Source organism: Nicotiana tomentosiformis, unplaced genomic scaffold (assembly GCF_000390325.3).
Source record: "Nicotiana tomentosiformis unplaced genomic scaffold, ASM39032v3 Un00166, whole genome shotgun sequence".
Taxonomy (NCBI): Eukaryota; Viridiplantae; Streptophyta; class Magnoliopsida; order Solanales; family Solanaceae; genus Nicotiana; species Nicotiana tomentosiformis.
In genome coordinates, this window is record NW_027174725.1 from 1 (window position 1) to 23,288 (window position 23,288).

General features: G+C 35.9%; 2 protein-coding genes across 10 annotated transcripts; one reads left to right on the forward strand and one right to left on the reverse strand.

The window, feature by feature from the left end:
• Positions 1 to 5,241: 5,241 nt before the first annotated feature.
• Positions 5,242 to 12,823, forward strand: LOC104110742 (protein FAR-RED IMPAIRED RESPONSE 1). 9 transcript variants are annotated; one of them, XM_070192497.1, is made up of 9 exons: positions 5,242 to 5,356; positions 7,340 to 7,463; positions 9,174 to 11,435; positions 11,528 to 11,584; positions 11,833 to 11,901; positions 12,031 to 12,099; positions 12,183 to 12,251; positions 12,338 to 12,382; positions 12,463 to 12,823. In XM_070192497.1, exons 3-9 carry the CDS (start codon positions 9,318 to 9,320, stop codon positions 12,517 to 12,519), a joined length of 2,484 nt encoding a protein of 827 aa, XP_070048598.1. In that variant the 5' UTR covers positions 5,242 to 5,356; positions 7,340 to 7,463; positions 9,174 to 9,317; the 3' UTR covers positions 12,520 to 12,823. The 9 variants fall into 9 exon arrangements, with proteins under 9 accessions (XP_070048598.1, XP_018631316.1, XP_009618574.1 ...); XM_009620279.4 differs by lacking the exon at positions 5,242 to 5,356 and having other exon boundaries at positions 7,204 to 7,553; XM_018775799.3 differs by lacking the exon at positions 5,242 to 5,356 and having other exon boundaries at positions 7,204 to 7,553; positions 9,234 to 11,435.
• A 2,230-nt stretch (positions 12,824 to 15,053) lies between these two features.
• Positions 15,054 to 23,029, reverse strand: LOC104110744 (1-acyl-sn-glycerol-3-phosphate acyltransferase 2). The gene is made up of 11 exons (XM_009620284.4): positions 22,501 to 23,029; positions 22,039 to 22,161; positions 19,966 to 20,005; positions 19,789 to 19,862; positions 19,169 to 19,228; positions 18,335 to 18,412; positions 17,926 to 18,084; positions 16,742 to 16,867; positions 15,837 to 15,929; positions 15,596 to 15,682; positions 15,054 to 15,508 (listed from the first exon to the last, which is right to left on the reverse strand). Exons 1-11 carry the CDS (start codon positions 22,579 to 22,581, stop codon positions 15,266 to 15,268), a joined length of 1,164 nt encoding a protein of 387 aa, XP_009618579.1. The 5' UTR covers positions 22,582 to 23,029; the 3' UTR covers positions 15,054 to 15,265.
• Positions 23,030 to 23,288: the final 259 nt, after the last annotated feature.

Consider the following 23,288-nt stretch of genomic DNA (forward strand, 5'->3'; position numbering starts at 1 on the left):
AATACTAAATACAATCTGAATTAATGGAAATGCAATACTTTATGGAATAATAAACAATAGATAAAGATAGGAAGGGGACTCCAGGGTCTGCGATCGCCAAGCAACACTACCTCAAGTCTCCTGGAAGAAAAGGGTCTGAGCAATCATTTATGGATGCCGCTGGGACCAATACCGGGATCTGTACAAAAAATACAGAAATATAGTATGAGTACAACCGGCCCCATGTACTCGGTAAGTATCGATCCTAACCTCGATGAAATAGTGACGAGAATATGATAAGACATTCACTGTAAATTTGTACGATTAATAAGCAGAAAAGCAACAACAATATAGAGATACAAATAACTACATAACGAACGAAATAAAAAAGTAGATAACAGAGGGCCGCAAAATAACATTACATCACCACCTTATAACACAACCCATTAATGGATCATAACAACAAGAGCAACTATATAACATCCTCTCCTTTGCGGCATGCAACCCGATCCAATATATATAATAATATTGTTGAGACGTGCAACCCGATCCAATATATATAATAACAACCAAATATGGAGAGTCTCACAACATAACATAAAAGGGAACTAAAATGCATAATTCTTTAAGGCAATCCGATATAACATAGTAGAGTGAAACAGGAAACAAGTAAAGGCAAGAAGACAAGTAAAGGCATGAGACAAGTAAAAGCATTCATCTAATAATATGTAAGAGCATATAACAAATAAAGGTGTACAATAACTAAAACTATTAAATAAGCTAGAACATGTAACAATTAAGGCAAATAAGGACATGTACATCAAGTGAAACATCTATCACGTGTAAGCACCTAACAAGGAATAAGTAAAGACATGGTATAATTAAAGGCGTAAAATAAGGTAACACACCCTGCATGCTTAAACGCATGACAACACATATACACACATCATCTTGTATATACGTCGTCTCCACACATAGATCATGTTGTAAGTAGGCCAATTATGTCCTAATTCCCTCAAATCAAGGTTAACCACGATACTTACCTCTTTGCGACACAATATCGAGAATCCAATTCGGTTTTGCTTTAGAACAAGCCTCCAAACCACCTGAATCTAATCAATTATTGTTCAAACAAGTCAAAACAAGCTTTAGACACTACCATCATGCGATAAATATTCAATATTTAACATATTTTAAAAAGTCAATAAAAAGTCAACCCGGGCCCACGTGGTCGAAATCCAAAATTAAGATCAAATCCTGATTACTCATTCATCTTCGAGTCCAAATATATAATTTATTTCGAGATCCGGCCTCAATTTGAGGTCTAAATATCAAACTTATAAAATCCATAATTTTTACCCAAAATCCCAATTTCTATTCTATGAAATCTTAGATTTGACAGTAAAAATTCATGCAAAAGTAATAAAATTGAATGAAATAAGTTAAAGTTACTAAGTTATGAAGTTGGGAATAAATTGGTCTACAAAAATTGCCTCTATGAAGTCTAGGTCTAAAAAAAAAAAAGCTAAGTCCCAAAATCTCAATATTTTACTCAGTTACAGATATCGCAATTATAAACTCTTGTTCATAATTGCAATGTCTGCAAATGCGATTAGCTGGCCGCAATTGCGAACCAGCCCCTGAGCCTCCAATATCGCAAATGCGAACCTGGGGTGTCCGCATATGCGAATTCAGCTTCGCAAACGCGAAGCTGCCGCTTACTCCTTCAGAGTCATAATTGTGATAGGAACTTTGCAAATGCGAAGGTTGTACATTTAAACCACATCCCGAACTTTCTTATCACCATAACTATTTTGCATGGACTTTGCTATACAGAGCCGCTCCTGAATCAGTTTCACTTTCTCCAAAGCATCATGAATCAAATCTAAGACTTACCTGGCTCAAACCAACCAACTGGAGAACGACATCGCCTCCTATATAAGGCCTCATACGGAGCCATCTGGATACTCGACTGGTAGTTGTTATTGTAGGCAAACTCCGCTAGAGGTAGAAACTGGTCCCACTAACCCCCAAAATTAATAGAGCATGCTCTCAACATATCCTCCAATATGTGAATGGTCTGCTCGGACTGCCCATCTCTCTGAGGGTGAAATGAGGTACTCAGCTCAACTCGTGTGTCCAACTCATGATGCATAGCTCTCCAAAAGTGTGAAATGAACGGCGTGACATGATCTGAAATGATAGAAATGGGCACACTGTGCAGACGAATAATGTCCCTAATGTAAATCTGAGCCAACTGTTCTGAAGAGTAGGAAGTCATCATCGGAATAAAATATGCGGACTTAGTCAGCCAGTGCACAATGACCCAAATAACATCGTACTTCCTCAAGGTCCATGGTAAGCCTATCATAAAATCCATAGTGATGTGCTCCCATTTCCACTCTGGTATCACCAGCTTCTGAGTCAACCCATTGGGTTTCTGATTTTCATACTTCACCTATTAACAATTCAAACACCGGGAGATATGTCTAACAATGTCTTTCTTCATCTTTCGCCACCAATAATCCTGCTTCAAGTCATGATACATCTTTATGACACCAGGGTGAATGGAATACCGTGAACTATAAGCCTTCTCAAGGATTAGCTCTCTCAACCCATCAATATTTAGGACACAAATCCAACCCTAAAGTCGCATATGTAATGATCCGACCGGTCGTTTTGCTTTCTAAATCCCCGTTCCCCTAATTAAGACTCTCCATATGTGCTTTTACTATTTTGTGAGTTGCGAGGATGGTTAGTTCAGGTTTGGAACGGTTCGGATTGAAATCGGAATACTTAGTTCCTTAATAGTGGCTTAAAATGGTTAAGTTTGACTTGAGTCAATATTTTGAGTAAAGGACCATGGAACCGGGATTTGACAATCCCAATAGGTTCGTATGATGATTTTGGACTTGGGCGTATGTTCGGATCGAGTTTCGGATGACTCGGGAGCATTTCGGCACTTAATATTGAAAGTTGGTGCATTGAAGGTTTTCAAGTTCTTTAAGTTTGGTTTGGAATAGATTTTGGTGTTATCGAGGTCCGTTTTGGATTCCAAGCTTGGGAGTAGTTCTGTATGGTGATTTAAGACTTGCACGCAAAATTTGGTGTCATTCCGAGTAGTCTAAGTATGATTCGGCGCGTTCGGAGCAATTGAAAACTTGAAGTTCATAATTTGATTCAGTTTGGTTTTGGGGTGCAATTCTTAGTTTTGATATTGTTTTACGTATTTTGAGAGTTCGAGAAGGTCAGTATTATGGTTATGGACTTGTTGGTGCATTTAGAAGGGGTCCCGGGTGGCTTGGGTGAGTTTCGGTCCGCCCGGAGCTATGTCCCAAAAATCTAGTGTGCTGGTTCGGGTTTCCTTCTTCGCGATCGCGAGGGCTGTGTAGCGTTTGCGGAGAAGAAAATATGAGGGGCTGAGATTTGCTCTACGTGTTCACGACCCCTTGCCCGCGTTCGCGAAGGTCTGGGACCTGTGGCCTTCGCGTTCGCGTGAGGGGGCCCGCATTCGCGTATGGAGAAAGGCCTGGGGGGTGTGAGCTTGCTCCTCTTCGCGTTCGCGAGCTGGACCCCACATTTTCGAAGATCAGGCTTCTCAGCCTTCGCGTTCGCGTGTGGGTCCTCACGTTCGTGATGACTTTTTTCTTGGGCCAGGGCAGCTTGCCTTCGCGATCGCGATGGCTTTTGTTAGTTTGGCAATCTTCGAGAGATGGTTGTTCATTTTCTTGAATTGCTAAATTCTCATAAATTTTACGAACAAGTATGGGTTAAGTATAGTAGAAATTAAATAAACTTGGGGAATAGGGAAAAAATACTTTTTAAATTTTATAATTATTTCATTAATGGCTGGTGCATTAGTTGGATTAGTTTTATACTTATCAAATACAACAGAAATTCCACAAATATACCATAATATTTGTGTAACAGTAGGATAATATATACTAGAAAATTATTTTGTAGCATAATAAAAATTTTCTAAAATTTAGTAAGCAATTGGAGCCGTTGCCCAATGGCTAGAATTCAAAAAAAAAAAAGGACACGGGACAGGCGGGACGGGACGGGATGGGACAGGCGGGACGGGACGGGACGGGACAAAACGGGACAGGACAAACGGGACGAAATGGCCATCCCGTCCCATCCCGTGTCCCGTTTAACATGGGCCCATCCCGTTTAGAATTAAGTGGGACGGGACGGGACGCGGGACGGGACATCCCGTCTCGTTGGACAACCTTAATTAAACGTTCAAATATACCCTTGGACTTTCGAAAATGGTTTAAGAATACCCCTCGTTATACTATTGGGTTATCTATACCCCTGCAGTCATACTTTGGGTTCAAATATACCCCTCATTTAAACGGAGGGACACATGTCATCGTCTTGTTGGCCAATTCTAAATATTTTCTAATTAATTAAAAAGACCCATTACCCATACCCGAAAATCAATTTTCTAAAGCAATTTTTTTGGGTAAAAACTGGAAAAAATTGAATTTCTTTTTACTAAAAATTGAAAAAAATGAAAATATTTTTTTTCCAGTTTTTACAAAAAATCTGCTTTAAAAAAACTGAAAAATATTTTATAAAATAATATTTCTGTAAAAACTGAAAAAAAAAATTGAAAAGTAATTTTCTAAAGCAATTAAAAACTGAAAAAAAACTAAAATCTTTTTATCTAAAAACTGAAAAAAAAGAAAATATTTATTTTTTCAGTTTTTACAAAAATATTACTTTAGAAAATTGCCTTTCAGCTTTCTTTTAGTTTTTACAACAAAAAATTGCTTTAGAAATTATTTTTCAGTTTTTTTTAAAAGCAATATTTTTCTAAAAACTGGAAAAAATATTTTTGAATTTTTCAGTTTTTAGTAAAAAAAATATTCAGTTTTTACAAAAACAAATTGCTTTAGAAAATTGATTTTCGGGTATGAGTAATGAGTCTTTTTAATTAATTAGGAGATATTTAGAATTGACCAACATGACGATGACACGTGTCCCTCCGTTTAAATGAGGGGTATATTTGAACCCAAAATATGACGGGTATAAATAACTCAATAGTATAACTAAAGGTATTCTTAGAGCATTTTTGAAAATACACGAGTATATTTGGCCATTTACCGTATATTAAATCCTATTAGTGATGGGAAGTAAACGAGTGGTTTTAAAACTACTCAACTCATTCACGTTGATGGAACGTGAAAGTAACTGTCGAAAGGAAACTCTCTTTTATAAAGAGTCCTCTCCCTCTCTGCCAATATGGGGATAACGTTTTCCCATGAGACGTTTTCTCTAAGTTAAGGAAAAGAAAGAGAAATCAATCCTATCACATACAAGATTAAAAGAAATTCCGTACAATTTCAAGAAAAACTCGTCATGAATTCTGGTATATTGTTTTTAATAAACTATTGTAGTTATGTGTTATTGTGAAAATCGTATAGTTACATGATCCTGAATAATTGATATGTTTTATGTTAGATTATTTATAAATAATAATCTAGAATTACAAAACGTTACAGATTTTTAGTACTATCATTGTGAAAAGAATTTCTTTTCTTTCTTTCTTCTCTTTTTGATATGCAAAAGCTATTCTTTGTTTGCAAGATTTATATTTCACAAAAAGGTTAAACATTTTAGACAAAGGACAAGCATACATTTTGAACAATTTAAACGAGGGAATTACTTCGTTCTCTTCTCACTAAGTTTTAGAAGGTTCTTATAAATTATAAGAATTCACCTTTAATACTATTCATGTCAAAAAGTACTTACATCTTTTTGTACTAAAAACCCTTTAAATGTTCCTAAAAGGAAAATGTTCTTATCACCGTTAAATATTTATTTTTCTCTTTAATCGTTTCATATTTGAGATTTAAAAAAATTCCTCTCCAACCCTCAATTTTAAACAATGGACATTCTTCTCCTTCTGTTGTGCATAATATTTATTTTTCGTTGACATTTCCAATATTCTTTTTATATAATACTTTTTTAATATTGTTATATCATATATATGAAATATTTTACCTAGGTGTTTTATCTTATTAAGTTCATCACAATAATGAATAAAATATTCATTTTATAAATTTATTATAAACTTTATCATTATTTTTTATTATGTTAATATTACGTGCAGTAAGCATTTACTTAAGTTTTACTATCTCTCTTATTATCTCTTGTGTACATAGATTTTTTATTTTTGGTTATCATTAATAAAATATTTATTAAATTATAGTTTAAAATTCATTTAAAGTATAAATATAAATTCTTTTAAGAATTTGTTATAACATCCGCCTCCATTTTATTAGTAATATATTTTGTATTACATGCATTGCGTATGTATTATAAAGGTCTCACTCTCTTTTGTTCTCAATTTTGAATAGATTTTTTGGCTTTGGTTTCCATTAATTGAATTACTTATTTCGAGCAAATTACTTTTGTTATAGAAGAGTTTTTTCTTCTCATTTGTTTTATTATTCAACGTTATTAACTTAAATGCTAAATTATTATTTTTCACTTTTGTTTTTCAAAAATAAAATTTATTTGTTCAATAGGTAAGTTCATAACATAGATTAAAAAAGAAAAAGTATATCATTTATTAAAGTTAAAAAGAGGAGATATAAAGGTTGATAATTTTGAAGGTAACAACTTTTTTGGATGATTGTTATGTATTGTTTCATTATGTGTCGTATGTTATTGTATTGTAATCTACTGTATCGTTTTGATATATATAATATTTGTATAGATTGTATTGTATTGTTTGTCATCGTTTTATGATATCATACACCAACAATATGAAGAATAAATTTGTTGTAATATTATAAAGAAAAAGTGAGGTACGAGGTAGAACTATTATATAAAAAGATAGGATAAATGATAAAATAGAATTATTTAATAATAAAGAAGGGCAAGATGAGAAAAAAAATATAATGACGCGACCACACCAAATCAATCGTTTCATAAAGTGATACTTTTCATTGTTACGCAACGACAGATTTAACGATACGATACAATAAAATTTAAATAACAATCAAAACAAGCATTGTATTTAAAGTAACAATACGATACAATATAACAATTAACAATCATCCAAACAAGCTGTAAATAAAGGTAGATAGTTTAGACAGTGAAATAGATATTTATAAAACTCAATTAAGATATGAAAAAAGGATGTAATTTAATTGGATTTAAATGATTTTTGCCCTTTCATAACGTAAAATTGCAGTGTTCAATATCTTGAATTTAATACTACAAGTATCTTACGTAGAGAAAATAAAAGAAAATATATACTCACGGTTCAAAATATTAGTAGCATAGATTAAAAATATTTACACATGCTGTTTCAATTAATCATGTACAACATTTTGGAGCTTAGAAGGTACAACACAACAAAGCACTGCAACTCGCTCAGAATCGAAGACGTGGGGTTCCTCTGATTCATAGCAATCAGTTTCCCATCAATTTCATCTCAGAAGCTTTTTCAATCACATTGGATAAAGGTTAGAGAAAGTTTCAGTTTTACCAAAAATTTGATTTTTATTTCAGTTTTCTTAAACCCTCATTCATTTGATTCTACGACCAATTGGAAGGTTAGTGAATCGCTCAGGAAAAGTCTAAGTGGGTCATCTTCTTCTTCGTGCTGTTGATTTTCAGTTGATATAGTGGAATTCATCACCATTGATTTCCTGTTTTCTGTTTTGTTTTCGTATTTATGCTTTTTGTCTTTCCCAACTTCTCACAGTAAATTAGTTGTTTTTGAGCTTTTAACTCTTTGTAATTTGAGGTTTTTTTTAACAAAATAGATTATCATGTTTTCCCAAGTTTCTTTTGACACTTTGGTAATTTCTTATATTTAAGCAGGTATTTTTAATCTTCTTGCCGTTCCCTGTTCAGCTTTTGTTTATTCCTTTATGTCTTGTTTTGTTTACATTTGTGCATCTGGAGTTCTTGGTTTGGTAGTTCCCTGGCTTATATATATATATATGGCCGTGGTTGTAGCTTTGTATTTTTGTCCAAGGCACTCCTTGCTAGAGTTTCTTTATCAGTTTGTAGTTTGGTATGCTAAGTTTATTACATCCCCAGACAAGGAAGGGATAGGATAATGGTAACGACATGTGAAGAAACGGACACTGCGCCTAATTCAACCCAAAAAGCTTATGAGGAGCGGATTGCGCTAGAACATATAAAGACCGCAACCCATCCCGTCATCCAATGTGGGACTTAAACCCCTCAATGTAACACGGGAACCCAACAATGAGAAACACAACATGGATTGATGGGTTTGGCTCTAATACCATGTGAAAAATGGACATTGAGCCTAACTCAACTGCAAAAGCGCTCACGAGGAAAGGGTTGACCAAGACCATATAAGGAGACTACAACTTAGTCCCTCAACTGATGTCGGACCTAACATAAGGTGGGGGCTCAAGTCATCAAGGGAACCCAAGTGGGAAATGGCCATTGTTAGGCTCTTGGGTAGGGGGTTTTGGGGTGGGATTTAACCATTAAGAAAAAAGAAGTTTGTCCTGCCTCCAAGAGTGAGGGTTATGCTGGTAAAGCTCATTGAGGAGTTTTGTTTCTCAAGTCTTGAATATGGACAGCTGAAATACTGCAGCCATAGTGAATTACATTGTCGAAGCAACATTTGCTGGACATCCGGTTAAATAATTTTAGCTTATGACTTGTTTAACTGTCAATTCCATTCCCTTCTCTACTTTTCTTTTTCTCTCTATAATTACTGTTTAGATTTAGATTGCAAGAAAGCTCGGTTTCTTATAATTAATTAGCAAGTGGTAGGGTATCAGATTTCCTTTGATGGACATGATGCTTCCTTTACTGGTTTTGTAAATTCGCCAACAGCATGTTTTGTTTCTGGCTGAGCTGCTTGCAATATATTGCAGTTTGTTATTATTATTTTACTCCACTTCATGTGATATCTATTTTGAATTCAAAATGTCCTGGCTTTAGTATTGCTGAAAAGGATTCTCTTATTTTGTATGCTATTGCCGACAAACTTTTGTTTAAAGTAGAACTCATTTGTTTATTGTGGTATTAGGATTAAAATAAAATCATTGTTGCTAGTGGGTGCTAGACTGGGGGTTCAACCTAGTTGCTGAACTTTGTGAATGTAAATAAGATTCAGGTCAACTTTCATTGATTGTTAAAGTTTCTTCATGACTGAAACTTTTGCATATTTTTATATTGTTCAGTGCAGACCTATCAACAAAAAAGGAATTTTTTAGTACTGAGTTGACATTTTTCCTCTCCAGCTATTGTTGGAGAAGATTGATTTCTCATGGATATAGCCCTTGAACACACGATTAAGTAAAAACAACTGAAATGTTGTCCAAAAGATGGTTGATCATGGAGTTGTCGTGCAAAGTAGTCTTCAAGTGATTGGTGATATGGTTGATGCAGTAGACAACACATGTCACAATAGGGATGGTGGAGTTGCCACTTCTCCTAAGAGAAGCATTGCCGGAGTAGAAGGAAATGCAGATTTGGAGCCACGTGATGGGATTGAATTTGAGTCCCACGAGGCTGCGTATGCATTCTACCAAGAATATGCCAAGTCCATGGGATTCACTACCTCGATTAAGAACAGCCGTCGCTCAAAGAAATCAAAAGAATTCATTGATGCTAAATTTGCATGTTCTAGATATGGTGCGACTCCGGAATCAGATGCTGGCACTAGTAGACGTCCTAGCGTCAAAAAGACCAATTGCAAAGCAAGCATGCATGTTAAGAGAAAGCGAGATGGAAAATGGTATATCCATGAGTTTATAAAGGATCATAATCATGAGCTTTTACCAGCCTTGGCTTATCATTTCCGTATTCACAGGAATGTTAAACTTGCTGAGAAAAATAACATTGATATTCTTCATGCTGTTAGTGAACGAACAAGAAAGATGTATGTTGAGATGTCTAGACAATGTGGTGGAAGTCAAGAAGTTGGCCTGCTAACTAACGATTTAAATTACCAGTTAGATAGAGGCAGGTGCTTGTCATTAGAAGAGGGAGATGCACAAGTTATGCTCGAGTATTTCATGCATATCCAGAGAGAGAACCCATACTTCTTTTATGCGATTGATCTCAATGAAGATCAACGCTTAAGGAACTTGTTCTGGATTGATGCCAAAAGTAGGAAAGACTATGTCAGCTTTAGTGATGTGGTTTTCTTTGATACCAGCTATACGAAAAGCAATGAAAAGATGCCGTTTGTTCTTTTTGTTGGGGTAAACCATCATTGTCAACCTATGTTGCTTGGATGTGCACTTGTAGCAGATGAGACCAAACCAACATTTGTGTGGTTGATGAAGACGTGGCTTAGGGCAGTAGGTGGGCAGGCTCCGAAGGTGATGATCACTGATCAAGATAAGTCACTCAAAGCAGCTATTGAAGAAGTTTTCCCGTGTTCACGTCATTGCTTTGCGCTTTGGCATGTGCTTGAAAGAATTCCGGATATTCTTGCTCATGTCATAAAGCAGCATGAGAATTTCATGGAAAAATTCAGCAAATGTATATTTAAGTCAGTAACTGATGAACAATTTGATTTAAGATGGTGGAAGATGGTCAGCAGATTCGAACTGCAAGAGAATGAATGGATTCATACCCTGTATGAGGAGCGCAGAAAGTGGGTTCCAGCTTACATGAGAGGCAGTTTTTTTGCTGGAATGTCAACAGCTCAACGATCAGAGAGTATAAGCTCCTTCTTTGATAAGTACATTCATAAGAAAATTAGTCTCAAAGAGTTTATGAGACAATATGGAATGATTCTGCAAAATAGATATGAAGAGGAAGCAGTAGCAGACTTTGAGATATTGCAGAAACATCCTGCTTTAAAATCACCTTCACCTTGGGAAAAGCAGATGTCAACAATTTATACACATGCTATATTTAGGAAATTTCAAGTTGAAGTGTTGGGTGTAGTTGGGTGCCATCCAAAGAAGGAAGCTGAAAATGGGGAAAATGTAACTTTTAGAGTTAATGACTGCGAGAAAAATGAAAATTTTATGGTCATGTGGAATGAGGCAAAATCAGATGTTTCTTGTTCGTGCCTTCTATTTGAATACAAAGGTTTCCTTTGTAGGCATGCAATGAATGTTCTTCAGATCTGTGGTCTTCCAAGCATCCCATCTCAATATATTTTGAAGAGGTGGACCAAAGATGCAAAGAATAGACAGTTGTTGCTTGAGGGGACCGAAAGAATAACCAGGGTGCAAAGATACAATGATCTATGTAGAAGGGCTATTGAACTGGGTGAGGAGGGTTCCTTATCTGAGGAGAGTTACGGTATTGCCTTCCGTGTCCTAGATGAAGCTCTAAAGGACTGTGTGAATGTTAACAATAAAAGTTCTACTTTAACAGAATGTAGCAGCAGTGCTATTGGACTTCGTGATCTTGAACAAGATACTCAAGGGATTCATGCTACCAAAACAAGTAGGAAGAAAAATACAAACAAGAAACGGAAGGTTGGTTCTAGGATCATTAATTGTTTTTATCATAACTTGTTATAATAATTTGGCTCCACTGATATGACCACATTAAAGTAATGGTGTCTCAGGTGCACACTGAACCAGAAGCTGCAATAGTTGAAGCACAAGATAGCTTGCAGCAGATGGTTTGTTTCTTAGCAATTTATTCATTGTTTATTGCATGTTTACAAGTTCATATTAAGGAATCCCTTAGCATGATAAGAAATGCTTTCAGTGTGTGAGAACTCCTTTTTCTATTAGCAGTAAAGTAGTTTAAGCCTTTTCAAAAATGTTAGCACTTGCCAGTTGCCACAGGCCCTTTTTTTCTGGAGTAATAAAATTTTCGCTCGTGTGCGACTTTGGTGATATACTAACTTAAAATTGCTGGTTATAGGGTAATCTTAGTGTGGGTGGAATGACATTGAATGGCTATTATGGCACACAGCAGAATGTGCAGGGACTGGTAGGTTACAATATTTCCCTATATCACATTCGTGACTGTTGCTTTATTCTTGCAAAAATGGAACGAGTCATTACAAGTAAAATTTGGCGATTTCTACTGTTATGATCTCTAATTCGTGTTCACTGGTAGATACAGTTGAATTTGATGGAACCTCCCCATGATGGCTATTATGTTAACCAACAGAATATGCAGGGACTGGTATGTGATATTGGTCTATTGAATTGGATTTTCTTACAAGATTCAGATCCATGTAAACGAGATATATTTTAATCATGCTGCAGGGACAACTCAATACAATTGCACCTGGCCATGATGGGTTTTTCGGGTCTCAACAAAGCATTCCTGGACTAGTATGTTATGCTACTAATTAACTTTCTTGGCTATATATTACGATTCAGAGAATGGAATTTATGAAATGTTTCTTCCATTCGTTTAGGGGCATCTGGATTTTAGGCAGCCAAGTTTCACATATGGTCTGCAGGTTTGTCCTTTTATCCTCCAGTTTTGCATTTTTGTAATTTACAGGATGCGAATAACTTCCGGCATCTTATGTCACTTCAGGATGAGCCTAGTCTAAGAGCTTCTCAGCTGCATGGTAACAGTGCTAGACATGCATGAAGATGATCGTTTCTGTTGGTCATGCATTTTCTTTTGAGGAAAACCCTCATCAGATTTTTGATAGAAGTATTCACCTGTGTATAAGTTGATCCGAAGGCTGACGGAGCACTGAGTTCAAATTTTGATGTCATGCCTTGGTAGATAATGGCGTGTTCAGGTTACTGTTTTTCGGAACCTTTTTTGTTTCTCACAGGATCAGAATTTCAGATTGGTTTACAAACCGAATGTAGATATCTTAGGTAAATCTCAGAGGTAATGATTTAGAATTTTTTGAATGTTAATGAAAGTTCAAATTTTTCATGAACCGCTCCCTTTCCGGCACTTTTTTTTTCCCATTGTTGCTGATTTCTGATCATTCATGGAGGATGCACAGCCATTTTGTGGTATCGCTTATCAATTATCATCTTTCAGGTTTCAGGGACTCTATTCAACTTTGAACTATTAGCCAGGGATTTTAACTTGTATAAAGTGAGTGTAGAAATTTTTACACTGTCAGATCTTTTGAAAAGAAAGTAATTACACGCAGAGGCGAAGCGAAAATTCTACAGGGGCACCATTACATTTAATATTTATTTATTACTGCTCGTAAAGATTGGTAAGGGGGCCTTCTGACTATTTCTTGAAGAAAATTAGCAAGTATGTGGAGTTTTTGTTGAAGTTTTCGGGTGTCTGTGACCCCTCTGCCTACAATGTAGATCCGCCTCTGATAGTCTGATTACACGTAATTTTCCATAATAATTGGGATTACTTACATGAAAATAAGGCAAGTTAAATTGCACTATTCAATTTTCATTATATTGTTTGAGCTGGTCCAAAGTGCTCCAAAAGGCACTTGATAAATTTTCATACCTACAGATGCCACTACATCTAAGAATAGCTTTTCTCTTTCATCCATACCTTCGACCGGTCAGGTGACTATTCAAGATTTAAGTTTATGGGTTCTGAATTCTACGACAAAATAACAATCGAGTTTGGGAGAGAATATTTATCCATATTAAGCGAACTGTTTAATACAAATATAGGGTCTAACTCAAAGCTACTGAGTTTTACCAAATCTCTAGCAATCATCTGAAAAATTCGAGATGATCTCGATACCGTGTATCTCATAACACAGCTTTGACTCTCTTAACTGCTCTCCTGGCAGCTTCAGATCCTTAGGCATTCAGCATGGCAGGGATTGTATATTCGACTAAGAATATAGGTCATCTTGCATTTCAAGGTGCCAATACCCACTCCAGCTGATACTACAACAACGACGACGACGGCCCAGTGAAATCCTACTAGTGGGGTCTGGAAAGGGTAGTGTGTACGCGGACCTTACCCCTACCCTGAGGGGGTAAAAGCTGTTTCTGAAAGACCCTCGGCTCAAGAAAACGAGAAGAGACAATATATCAGTAGCATCAACAGAAACCAAAGGAATACTAACAGCAACATAAAAGCCAGAAAGTAGATGAAAACAATAGCAATAATCAGTAAATAGGACCGGCACTATAAAATGAAAGAGTCGTGAGAACACAACATTAACCACTAGCAGTCTAAGATACAAAATCCTATCAGACTAGCCTCACATAGTTACGACCCTACCCTACAACCCTAATACTAGACCTCAACAGCTTCCTATCAAGGGCCATGTCCTCGGAAATCTGAAGTCGCACCATCCTGCCTGATCACCTCTCCCCAATACTTCTTAGGCTGCCCCCTACCTCTTCTCATGCCTTCCAGAGCCAGCCGCTCACACCTCAGTGGTGTAACCGGGCTTCTCCTCTGTACATGCCCAAACCATCTGAGCCTCGCTTCCCGCATCTTGTTATCAATGGGAGCCACGCTCACCTTCTCCCGTATATCGTCATTCCTAATCTTATCCATCCTCGTGTAATTATTTGTACTCTAGTAATAGTTTTTCAAATTTTCAAGGTAAACAATCTTTGCTGAACTAATACATAGGTATCATAGTGAAATTTTAAAATGGATGTGTCAGTTTCAGTCAAGCCTTTCGCTGCCACAAAGATAAGACTGCTTTTCTTTGGATTAATTATGTCTGATATCACTAATGGAACATTTAGGTGACGCCAAAGTCTTGGATAAAATTATACCATGTCAAGATTACTTAGGTTGAGCTCTGGAGTTTGTCAACTCATCTTTTGAGCTTTCACAGAAAGTGATTGTTTGATCCAGTGTTTGCTTATAAGTTACATATTGACAAAGATCTTTCTCCAACATCTTATTATGTTCGCTTATTGTAGCTTTCCCTTAGACTCAGCATTTTATTCAGAATAAACAAGCTATTGCCAAAAATCATTAAAAATGAGTATGCAATTTCATTTTTGGAGCAATTAGACATCCCCTGGGAAAAGAAAAGAAAAAAACAGATAAAGGGTACTTGGAATATCAAACCTAAAACTCAGCAACAAAACAAAAATAAGGATACAATTCATGTGGCTCATCACTTCCCAGTTAATGACAGGACACCGATAACAGACAGAGTTCAGCTACTATGGCAGCATAAAGCTATGCAGTTTACCAACATTGTCGACTTGAGTGAATAAAAATTAATCTATTGATTGCATCTTAAAGATACAAAGACGAGCACAAATTCGTTCATTGTGGCCAAAATTACACGTTTAAAATAGAGACAAGCAAGTAACTATATCAACGCAAACGTCATCTTCTAATTCTCGTGATGAAAGCTACAAATTAAGGGTGGATCATTCGCTATCTCAGATGAAAATCATATATCATCACTTCATTAGTCCTTTTTGTCCTGCACATTCTCTGTAGGCTGATTCACATTCTTTTCCTTTGCCGGTGCAACCTTGGCAGCTGTAGAGCGTTCCGACTTGGAGAAATTGATCAAAATTTGCATAAGAACTGTAACAACAGCCATGAGAGCAGCTGAAATTGCAACACCCTTCCATGACGACAATAAGGCAGTTGCTTGTAAAAATTTTATGGTTCCTAAGATAAGAATGCATGCCCAAGATGCAACTACCTGTTGTTCAGGAGAGACGAGTTATTTGATATACAAATAGAACCAAAATATACACAAATTCGCTAGCAGAATCAGAAAGTGTCGTACCACAAGGGATTTCACTGGGCGGCCAATGTCTTGCAGCTGTTCTTCCCCAAAAGTGTCTTCAGCAATATGCTTATCCAATAACTTGTCCTGGTGGAAGAGCAGATCACCAGACAACAACAAAATGATGAGAGACTCATCTAAAGGAGTTAGAATGCTTTTCACAGACATCACAAATAAGCACGAGGGAGGATTGTTTCCACAGTTAATTTTCTGGTAAGGAGATTTAACAAGGACGGACAACCTTGGCCACAAAGATATCTCTACACCATTGGGCAATGGCCTCATCATTTTCAGGCATATCCTTCATCTCATGCCGCTTGAGGTGCACATGCACCTGCACAATAGCAAATAAAAAGCTAAACACTAGACAAAAAAAACCTCTCTTGGTTCATACATTTTAGTCCCAGCAAATTTAAGTACTATGAGACAAGTTAAATATTTGGACACAAAGATACAAGGTTTATTCTGTGGACTCCATTAACATCCATGAAGAGGATATGCACAATTCCAATTTCTTTTTATTCAATTTCTAAATTGTGGCATAATATGCTCAACGTAGTTTATATATTGTTTCTTTATTGCAACATTTTTTCAGACCGGAGCACTGATGATTGACCAAATACGCTTTACGATTTCTCAGAGGGTATCACATTCTAGAATCTATTTATCCCAGATATGCAAGGGAAGATAAATCTCAAGAGACCCCCGTGGGTAAATCTATTCGCCAGTTGGAATGACGTAAACAGAATCATGTATGAACAGTAAAAAATCTAGTATGCTTATTTACACTAGGGCTGTCATGTTCTTTGCTTTAACATATGCTTTGTTATTCCTCTTATCATCTCTAAACTTGTCTTTTCTCATGCTTTTCCTATGTTCAGCAACTCTCTTTCTTTTTCTTTTTTTTTTCTCCTCTTTTAAACTGATTTTTTTTTTTTTTTTAATAATTTCCCAAGCTTTCCCTCCCATCCCCTCCATTGGCATCCGTAGGAACTCCCACATCACACCAGTGGTGACAATCACAAGTAAGAACTTGACAACTAGAAGTTTCCTAGAACTTTTTTCCAGTATTCTGACGCCATAAATGACTGGCAAATACTTAAAACAGAATACCAAAGTTCCAACTTAATGGATAGTTTTATTTACCACAGAAGGCTGCCCCTTGAAGAGTCTCAGCATTGTAGGTGCAGGTGAACTTTTGGGGATGCAAATTGTTGCATCATAAATAGCTGGAACAAATGAGCGCATATGACTTACTGCAGTAACGAAACCCTGAAATCAACAAAAAATGGGAAACACTAAAGATAGCAATGCAATGAAAGAACCACGTTAAAGTAGAACAGAATACATTCTAAACTTCAGAAAAATCTGTTTGGACGCCTTAATGGGTGGTGTATTGCATCAGACGCAACCTTGGACATGTACAATACGTGAATCCGAAAGCATCAGCCTGCTTATTTAGATTGCCACAATTTCTTTTCTTATAGAAATGGTAAGTGCATTATTAATATAGCACCAAAGAGGTGTTGTCAAAATATTTACAATATATTTAGATTGCTATGGTTTCAATGTATGGCACCCCTTTCTCTCTCTTTCATTTTGTTATTCCATTTTTTCAAGACACACTAACTATTCAAATTGCGAGCCGCGTCTTTGATATCTAGAAGGTTTTCATATGTTTTACACACTGCAGAAGAAACTATAGCCCCCAACTAATTTAGGCTAAGGAAGTTCCTCATGGCCAACATAGCTTCTGCTTGTGAGGGAGAAGATTGTTTGACAGTATTCTTCTTGGATAATGAACTTCAAAAAACAATAATCACCCTTCCCAGTAGACGAAAAACTGACGTTAGATAATTTCTCTCCATCTATCTAAGCTTTGGTGGATAGCATTACTTGGTATCGGTAGCATGTACCCGGTGGTGCACGCAAGCAGGCCCAATCACCACCATAATTTAAAAAAAAAAAAACGAAGAGAAGATATTGATCACCAAAATTTTGATCCCCCCCCCCCAAAACCAGCAGTACGCTAATAAAACTGTCAGTATATTCCAACCTCAGCTACATTATATCTTTCAAAGTAGGACCCCTGATAAAAAACAAATAACCAATCCCCCCCCCCCCCCCCAAAAAAAAAAAAGGGAAATAAGAACAAGGATAGAATCACAATTTGATTGTCCCAACAAAAATAACGTTTAGCAAGGCACTTTGGTCAACGAATACGGAGAGACAGATCTATCATCATATTGACAATTCAAAAGAAACAATCAGCAAACTCTACCTCTAGATATATGATCTACGTGGAGAAAGAAGGAAATACTGGTGCCCACCTTAGTGCGAGGAATCAATACATTCCTTGGAACAGGCAACCCAGCTGAAGTAGCATATTCTTGAGCAGCCAAAAGCTTTGCTTGTGTAAAGCGGGTGCCTTCAACAAAAAGTGCCAGCCAGAAAGGCAAAGGATAATCACTTAACCGTTGAAGACCTGACTGCAGATCGGACACCCAATGTATAAAATCACAGTTAGGGTAATTTGGAATAATAAAAGCAGACACCAAAACACACATCAATGAGCCAAAGGAAAGAGACAGTATATCCAAATATGTATTATGCATCAAATAAGAGCATATAGACAACTCTATCTTTGATTTGCTTCCTTGTGGCCACATCGCTTTTAAAGAATTAGGACGCCCAAATTTATATTTAAATGTGTCTGCAAGTGATCTGGCTTAACCATACCTTCAATGTTCTTTCATCCTTGGCCCAGCTTCTTTCAAGGAAAAGATACTCAGAGAACCACATGGACCAACCAATTACCTGCAGAATCCACGATATTACTGATCATACTCTGGAAATCAACTGCAAGGACGTAAACCAAGAGAGAGACGTATACAATAAGCATATACTCCCTCTTGCCATTTTATTAATGGTGTTTGACTAGATATGGAACTTAAAATGTTAACTTGACGTACGTAATTTATTAGTAGTAGTGGAACAAAATATTAAATTATTTTTTTTGATAGAGAAACATCGTATCAAAGTTTAAAAATTAACTAGTTATGTGAATTTGAAGTCTTGTAACTTTGTAAAAGTTGTATGACATAATGTTATTAGAGAAATAACGTATAACATTTTCTGATTGTCAAACCAGATAGGATGTCACATAAATTGGGTTTGGAGGAAGCAATTTCAAAGAAATTCAAGCAAAAACGATTACAGGTCTATCAGCCTTCACCAACAAAAAAACTGAGCCGAATTCCAGGCATCATCATGACTTTCTACCACTGTGTTCAAATAAATGAAGATAACAGCCTCTTTCCCTTGAGGTTGAAACTAATACTACAGCGGAGCATAAACATCCTTTTTTATGTAATTAGAATAAACATCTAATTTATCATCAATTCCTTTGTCCTTTTATACACAACGAACTTCACGAGCTGTGGAAACCAGAAAAATATACTATTAACCAACACCATCTTGGATGAGAGCTCCATACATGCTAAAATCAATTGGTGGGCAAGATTCAGTCTTAAAAAGATGCAAAATCTTCATAATATTTCTCCATATACTTACTGGAAGGAGTTTTGATGATTTCTTCATTACAGCTAATGAGCTACCAAGGCAACCAGATCGCTGCAATTGAAAGATCCAAGAATTGATAAGCAGAGGTCAAATGAAAAACAGCTATGACTTATAATATGAAAAGACCATATTTTTATCATGTATCAGAGCATCTTTCAAAATTAATTAACTTCCGTAGTAAGATTAAACTTCCCCCAAAATTACTTGTTTCCAAGCAATTCATAGTTAACATGCATAAATGCAAATAGGGGTGACAAGCATACATTTATATATTACATCGCCTAGCTTAAGGGTATATTGAACACATAGGTATCCAATCCCTGCGGAATGTGGTCCAAACTTTGAAAATAGAGGACAAATAAAATGGAATTTGAATTGGTTGTAGAAGATATACAAGATAGTTCCTTATATAAGAGTTTAGACAACCTGAAATAAGTTAAGTATAGACATATAAAGTAAGAAAGTTATTAAATAGGAAAATTACCTACATGTGGAGATTCCTAATTATATCAAATTGAGAAGAATATTTCATGCTACTAACCTAAACATGTTGAATGAATCTAGAACATTCTAATATATCCCAAATAACTTTATTGACTGTCAATACAAACCTGAGCTAAGATCCAACCTACAAGCCAATCTATGTCACTTCTATGATTTGCAATGACAAGAGCATGTTCTTTACCTGAAAAGATCAATATTTACCAATAATAACAATCACGTGAAAGCAAATGACAAAATATTATCATAAGATCTGCAGCATAAAAATGGAAATAAATTTAACTTACCCATTAAATTAAATTCTTTTGGGTCCGCATATACTTTAATCTGCAACCAGAAAACCTCATCAATGAAAAAAGAGTTCTCATATGACATGCATAAAAAGAAAAATCAATGCAAAAGCAAGTCAAAAATAATATCTCAATTATGTCTCTCTTTGCTCAAATGAAGTTGAGGTATTTTATTTTCCCAAGACACCAACTCAATATTTTAAAAGAAATAAAGGATAAAATGCAATCAGCGTACAGCCCAATAAAAAAGAAGAATAAGAAACTCAAATGAGAACAGGCACGAGGGAAGGAAACCTCGTTACAATTGCAAAAGTATGACTTGGAAGTTGGAATATTTCAAAGAAGTTGAGTTGTGATGTCTTTAAATAAAATGATGAATAAATCAGATCACATGGTTATAAAACATTCAAGAACAAATCCTATATTGAAAGCTTTTGAAACATTACGATGTCAGCTTACCTTCTAACCACAAAAACCTAAGTTGCTCCGACACGGCAGTTTAGGTGCAGCACTCGTGTCGGCATGACACGGGTATGGGTGTGGGAATGAAATCCGTACCGGATCTGGTCAAACAATTTTGCGTACTTTGACCACGACGGATAGAAAAATTTGAGATGAGATACAGTTTGACTCGTAAAATCAGAACCAAAACTAGGGTAAATATGAAGAAAATAGTATACCTTATCTAGAAAATAAATCGTTTACTTATCTACAACTTGAGAATAAAAAGAAAATCCACACATTACAAGCTATGCGTAAGTATTCCACAAAACTTCACATAATTTAGAGATATTTTTATTCTTTTGAATTATTTTTAGCCGGATTCCCGCACCCGTATCCATACAAGGATCCGTATCCCCGAATCTTAGAATTTACATATCGAAGGATCCGACCTCTAGATCCACACCGGTGTCGAACACCCGCACCCGTGTCTGAGCAACTTAGATGCCGAAAACTCCAAAACTTGCATATTGGTCTCTCTACACTTTCATTTGGATCACAAAGCTAACTGAAATCACTAAGGGTCATGTAGACAGGCTGTGTAGAGAGTGATTGAAAGAAACACCCATGCTATTACAAGCAAAAAAAAAGTTTAAGTAAAAGCATAACATCTTAGTTCATATTGACATAAAATGAGGCTGTGATCCAAAAAGAGAAGCTGTTTTGTCCAACCACACATGTTCTCAGATGCATAGGGCAATTAGACTATTTTGATAATAAAGTATAAGGCAATTGGATATACCCTTCCTTGCAAAGAAATATATGAGATCACTACATCTGCGCATATAGTACTTTGTAAATAAATAACAAAGCTTAAAAGATAGCATGAAACAGATAAAACTGCAAGCAAAACCATCAAAAAAGGACTCATTTCTAGCTAATTGCTACCAGTGCCAACCATAATGCAGGTTGCAATCCTAATAACTCAAGACCAACTACAGAGTAAATAATGTCGTAAAATTTGTACTCAAGCAAGAAGCAAACATTTAGGATCATGAGGATCCTCATCAACTTGTTTCTTTCAATTCTCAACCCAGCTTATAGTGGTCTCAGTTTGCAGTATGCAATTTCATATTCCTTGAGACGTCAAATAGAAGTCCTATGTAGTGGGATTATATCAAAAGACAATATAGCTTGTTCCTCTTCTATTCTTCCATGTTTTATCCTATTATTACTCCCACCTTTCCAATATTATGCAAACATAGTTTGACTCGAAACATCTTTTAAGAAAGAAATGAAGACTTCTGAAACTTGTAGTCTTAAACATGCCATAACATTTGTGTGGCTATAAAAATTTCTCATTAAGGATATAACGGGAATTATAAAGTTAAATTGCTTCCAAATATAAAAATAGTATCATATAAACTGGAATGCAGGGAGTACTTTTTTCGATTTTTCTTTTTTTGGTGGAGGGGAGGCGATGTGAAAATAGGCATCATAAGCTAAGCTGAGCACATACACCAGTGTAACAAACTGAGCTTGCTTCCAAACGATGGAAGAGCTACCCTTTATTCTACAAAAGTTCATACATAAATATTAACATATATTGTAGGTCAGTAGGTGCATTACCTTTACACCAGCCCACCAATCAACAATCCACACGAGTTCCAGCCATAAGAGCTCTGCAAAGATTCTATTAAGCCTCCTGTATGTGCTCTTCGAAATTGGCCGTATAAGGACAAAGCAAGTAGCCTGTGATTCAACCAACAACCACAAATCAATCCATTAGCTTCACCAATTTTAGACAAAGCCTGAACCAGAAAAAGCAGAAACCCATTTTTTAACATTGAGCTCAAAAAATCAAAACCCCCCAAAAAGAATTTAAAAAAAATCTCATTCAAGGAGAGAGAAAACCCAGAAACCTAATAGCCTACATAGCAATTCCCAAGTAATAAAATTAATTGCTTAACTAGATTGCAACATAGTCAAATGAAAAGTTGTTTGTACCCTCAAATCCAGACAAATCTAATCCAAAAAGAAAAAGAAAAGACACAAATTAAGATTCCAAATCGTGGGAATCAAGAATTTTACCTGAATAAGATTGATAACAAGACCAGAAATGAAGAAGAGAACACCCAATGGAACGATAACAGCTGCTGCTGCAATCGCCATAACAACTAACACTTCCCAAAAGAGCAACCCCACAAGAAAATAGTTAAATTAATCTATAGATGCAAATCTTTTTCAGCAACAAAAGAAAGATCGAGAATTGATTGAAGAAAAAAAGAGAGAGAGAGAGAGAGAAAAAGTGAAGAGTGAAATGGGAAAATTGGGTTCAATAAATAGGTGCTAATTTTTCACACATACCCAGAAAACAAAAATTAAAGATTTTTACAGATAGGATTTTGGTGTGTATTTATGTGGGAGTGTAGGTTATGGGGAGAGTGTCAGGAGGGGCACTGCATCTGCTGCCTCTGCTATTTGCTTCTTCAGCTTCTCTATCTACCTGTATTTGCAACACCCGCTTTAAACGCCGTTTCCCATTTCAAGTTGTTTTCGTGTACGACTTAAAGAAAGACGATAATTTTTATGCACCATTTTCCCTTTCTTCTTTTCGTTTCTTCTGTTTATTCTTCTATTTTCTTGTTTCTCTTTTATTATTTTTTTTGGTTTAAAGGATGTATTTATATAGCTAGTTAGATTGTTTGAATAGGGCGTTATTAGGTGACGAGCTTAAAACACATACTTAAATATGCTCGTTAGTCGAATATAGTATAATATAATATCGTATCCACAGGAATTGAAGTTAAACAGTATTATCGTAGTTTGTAGCTAGATTGTTATCCAAAATAATCAACAGTTTAGAATTATGTGATGAA

Bases quoted from the DNA above. Each gene is read 5' to 3' on its own strand.
- LOC104110742 (XM_070192497.1), top strand. From the start codon at position 9,318: ATGGTTGATCATGGAGTTGTCGTGCAAAGTAGTCTTCAAGTGATTGGT. The intron at 11,436-11,527 runs GTTGGTTCTAGG...ATGGTGTCTCAG, and splicing joins ATACAAACAAGAAACGGAAG to GTGCACACTGAACCAGAAGC. The intron at 11,585-11,832 runs GTTTGTTTCTTA...TGCTGGTTATAG, and splicing joins AAGATAGCTTGCAGCAGATG to GGTAATCTTAGTGTGGGTGG.
- LOC104110744 (XM_009620284.4), bottom strand. From the start codon at position 22,581: ATGGCGATTGCAGCAGCAGCTGTTATCGTTCCATTGGGTGTTCTCTTC. The intron at 20,006-22,038 runs GTAATGCACCTA...TTCTGGTTGCAG, and splicing joins ATTGGTGGGCTGGTGTAAAG to ATTAAAGTATATGCGGACCC. The intron at 16,868-17,925 runs GTGGGCACCAGT...TGTTGATTTCAG, and splicing joins TATTGATTCCTCGCACTAAG to GGTTTCGTTACTGCAGTAAG.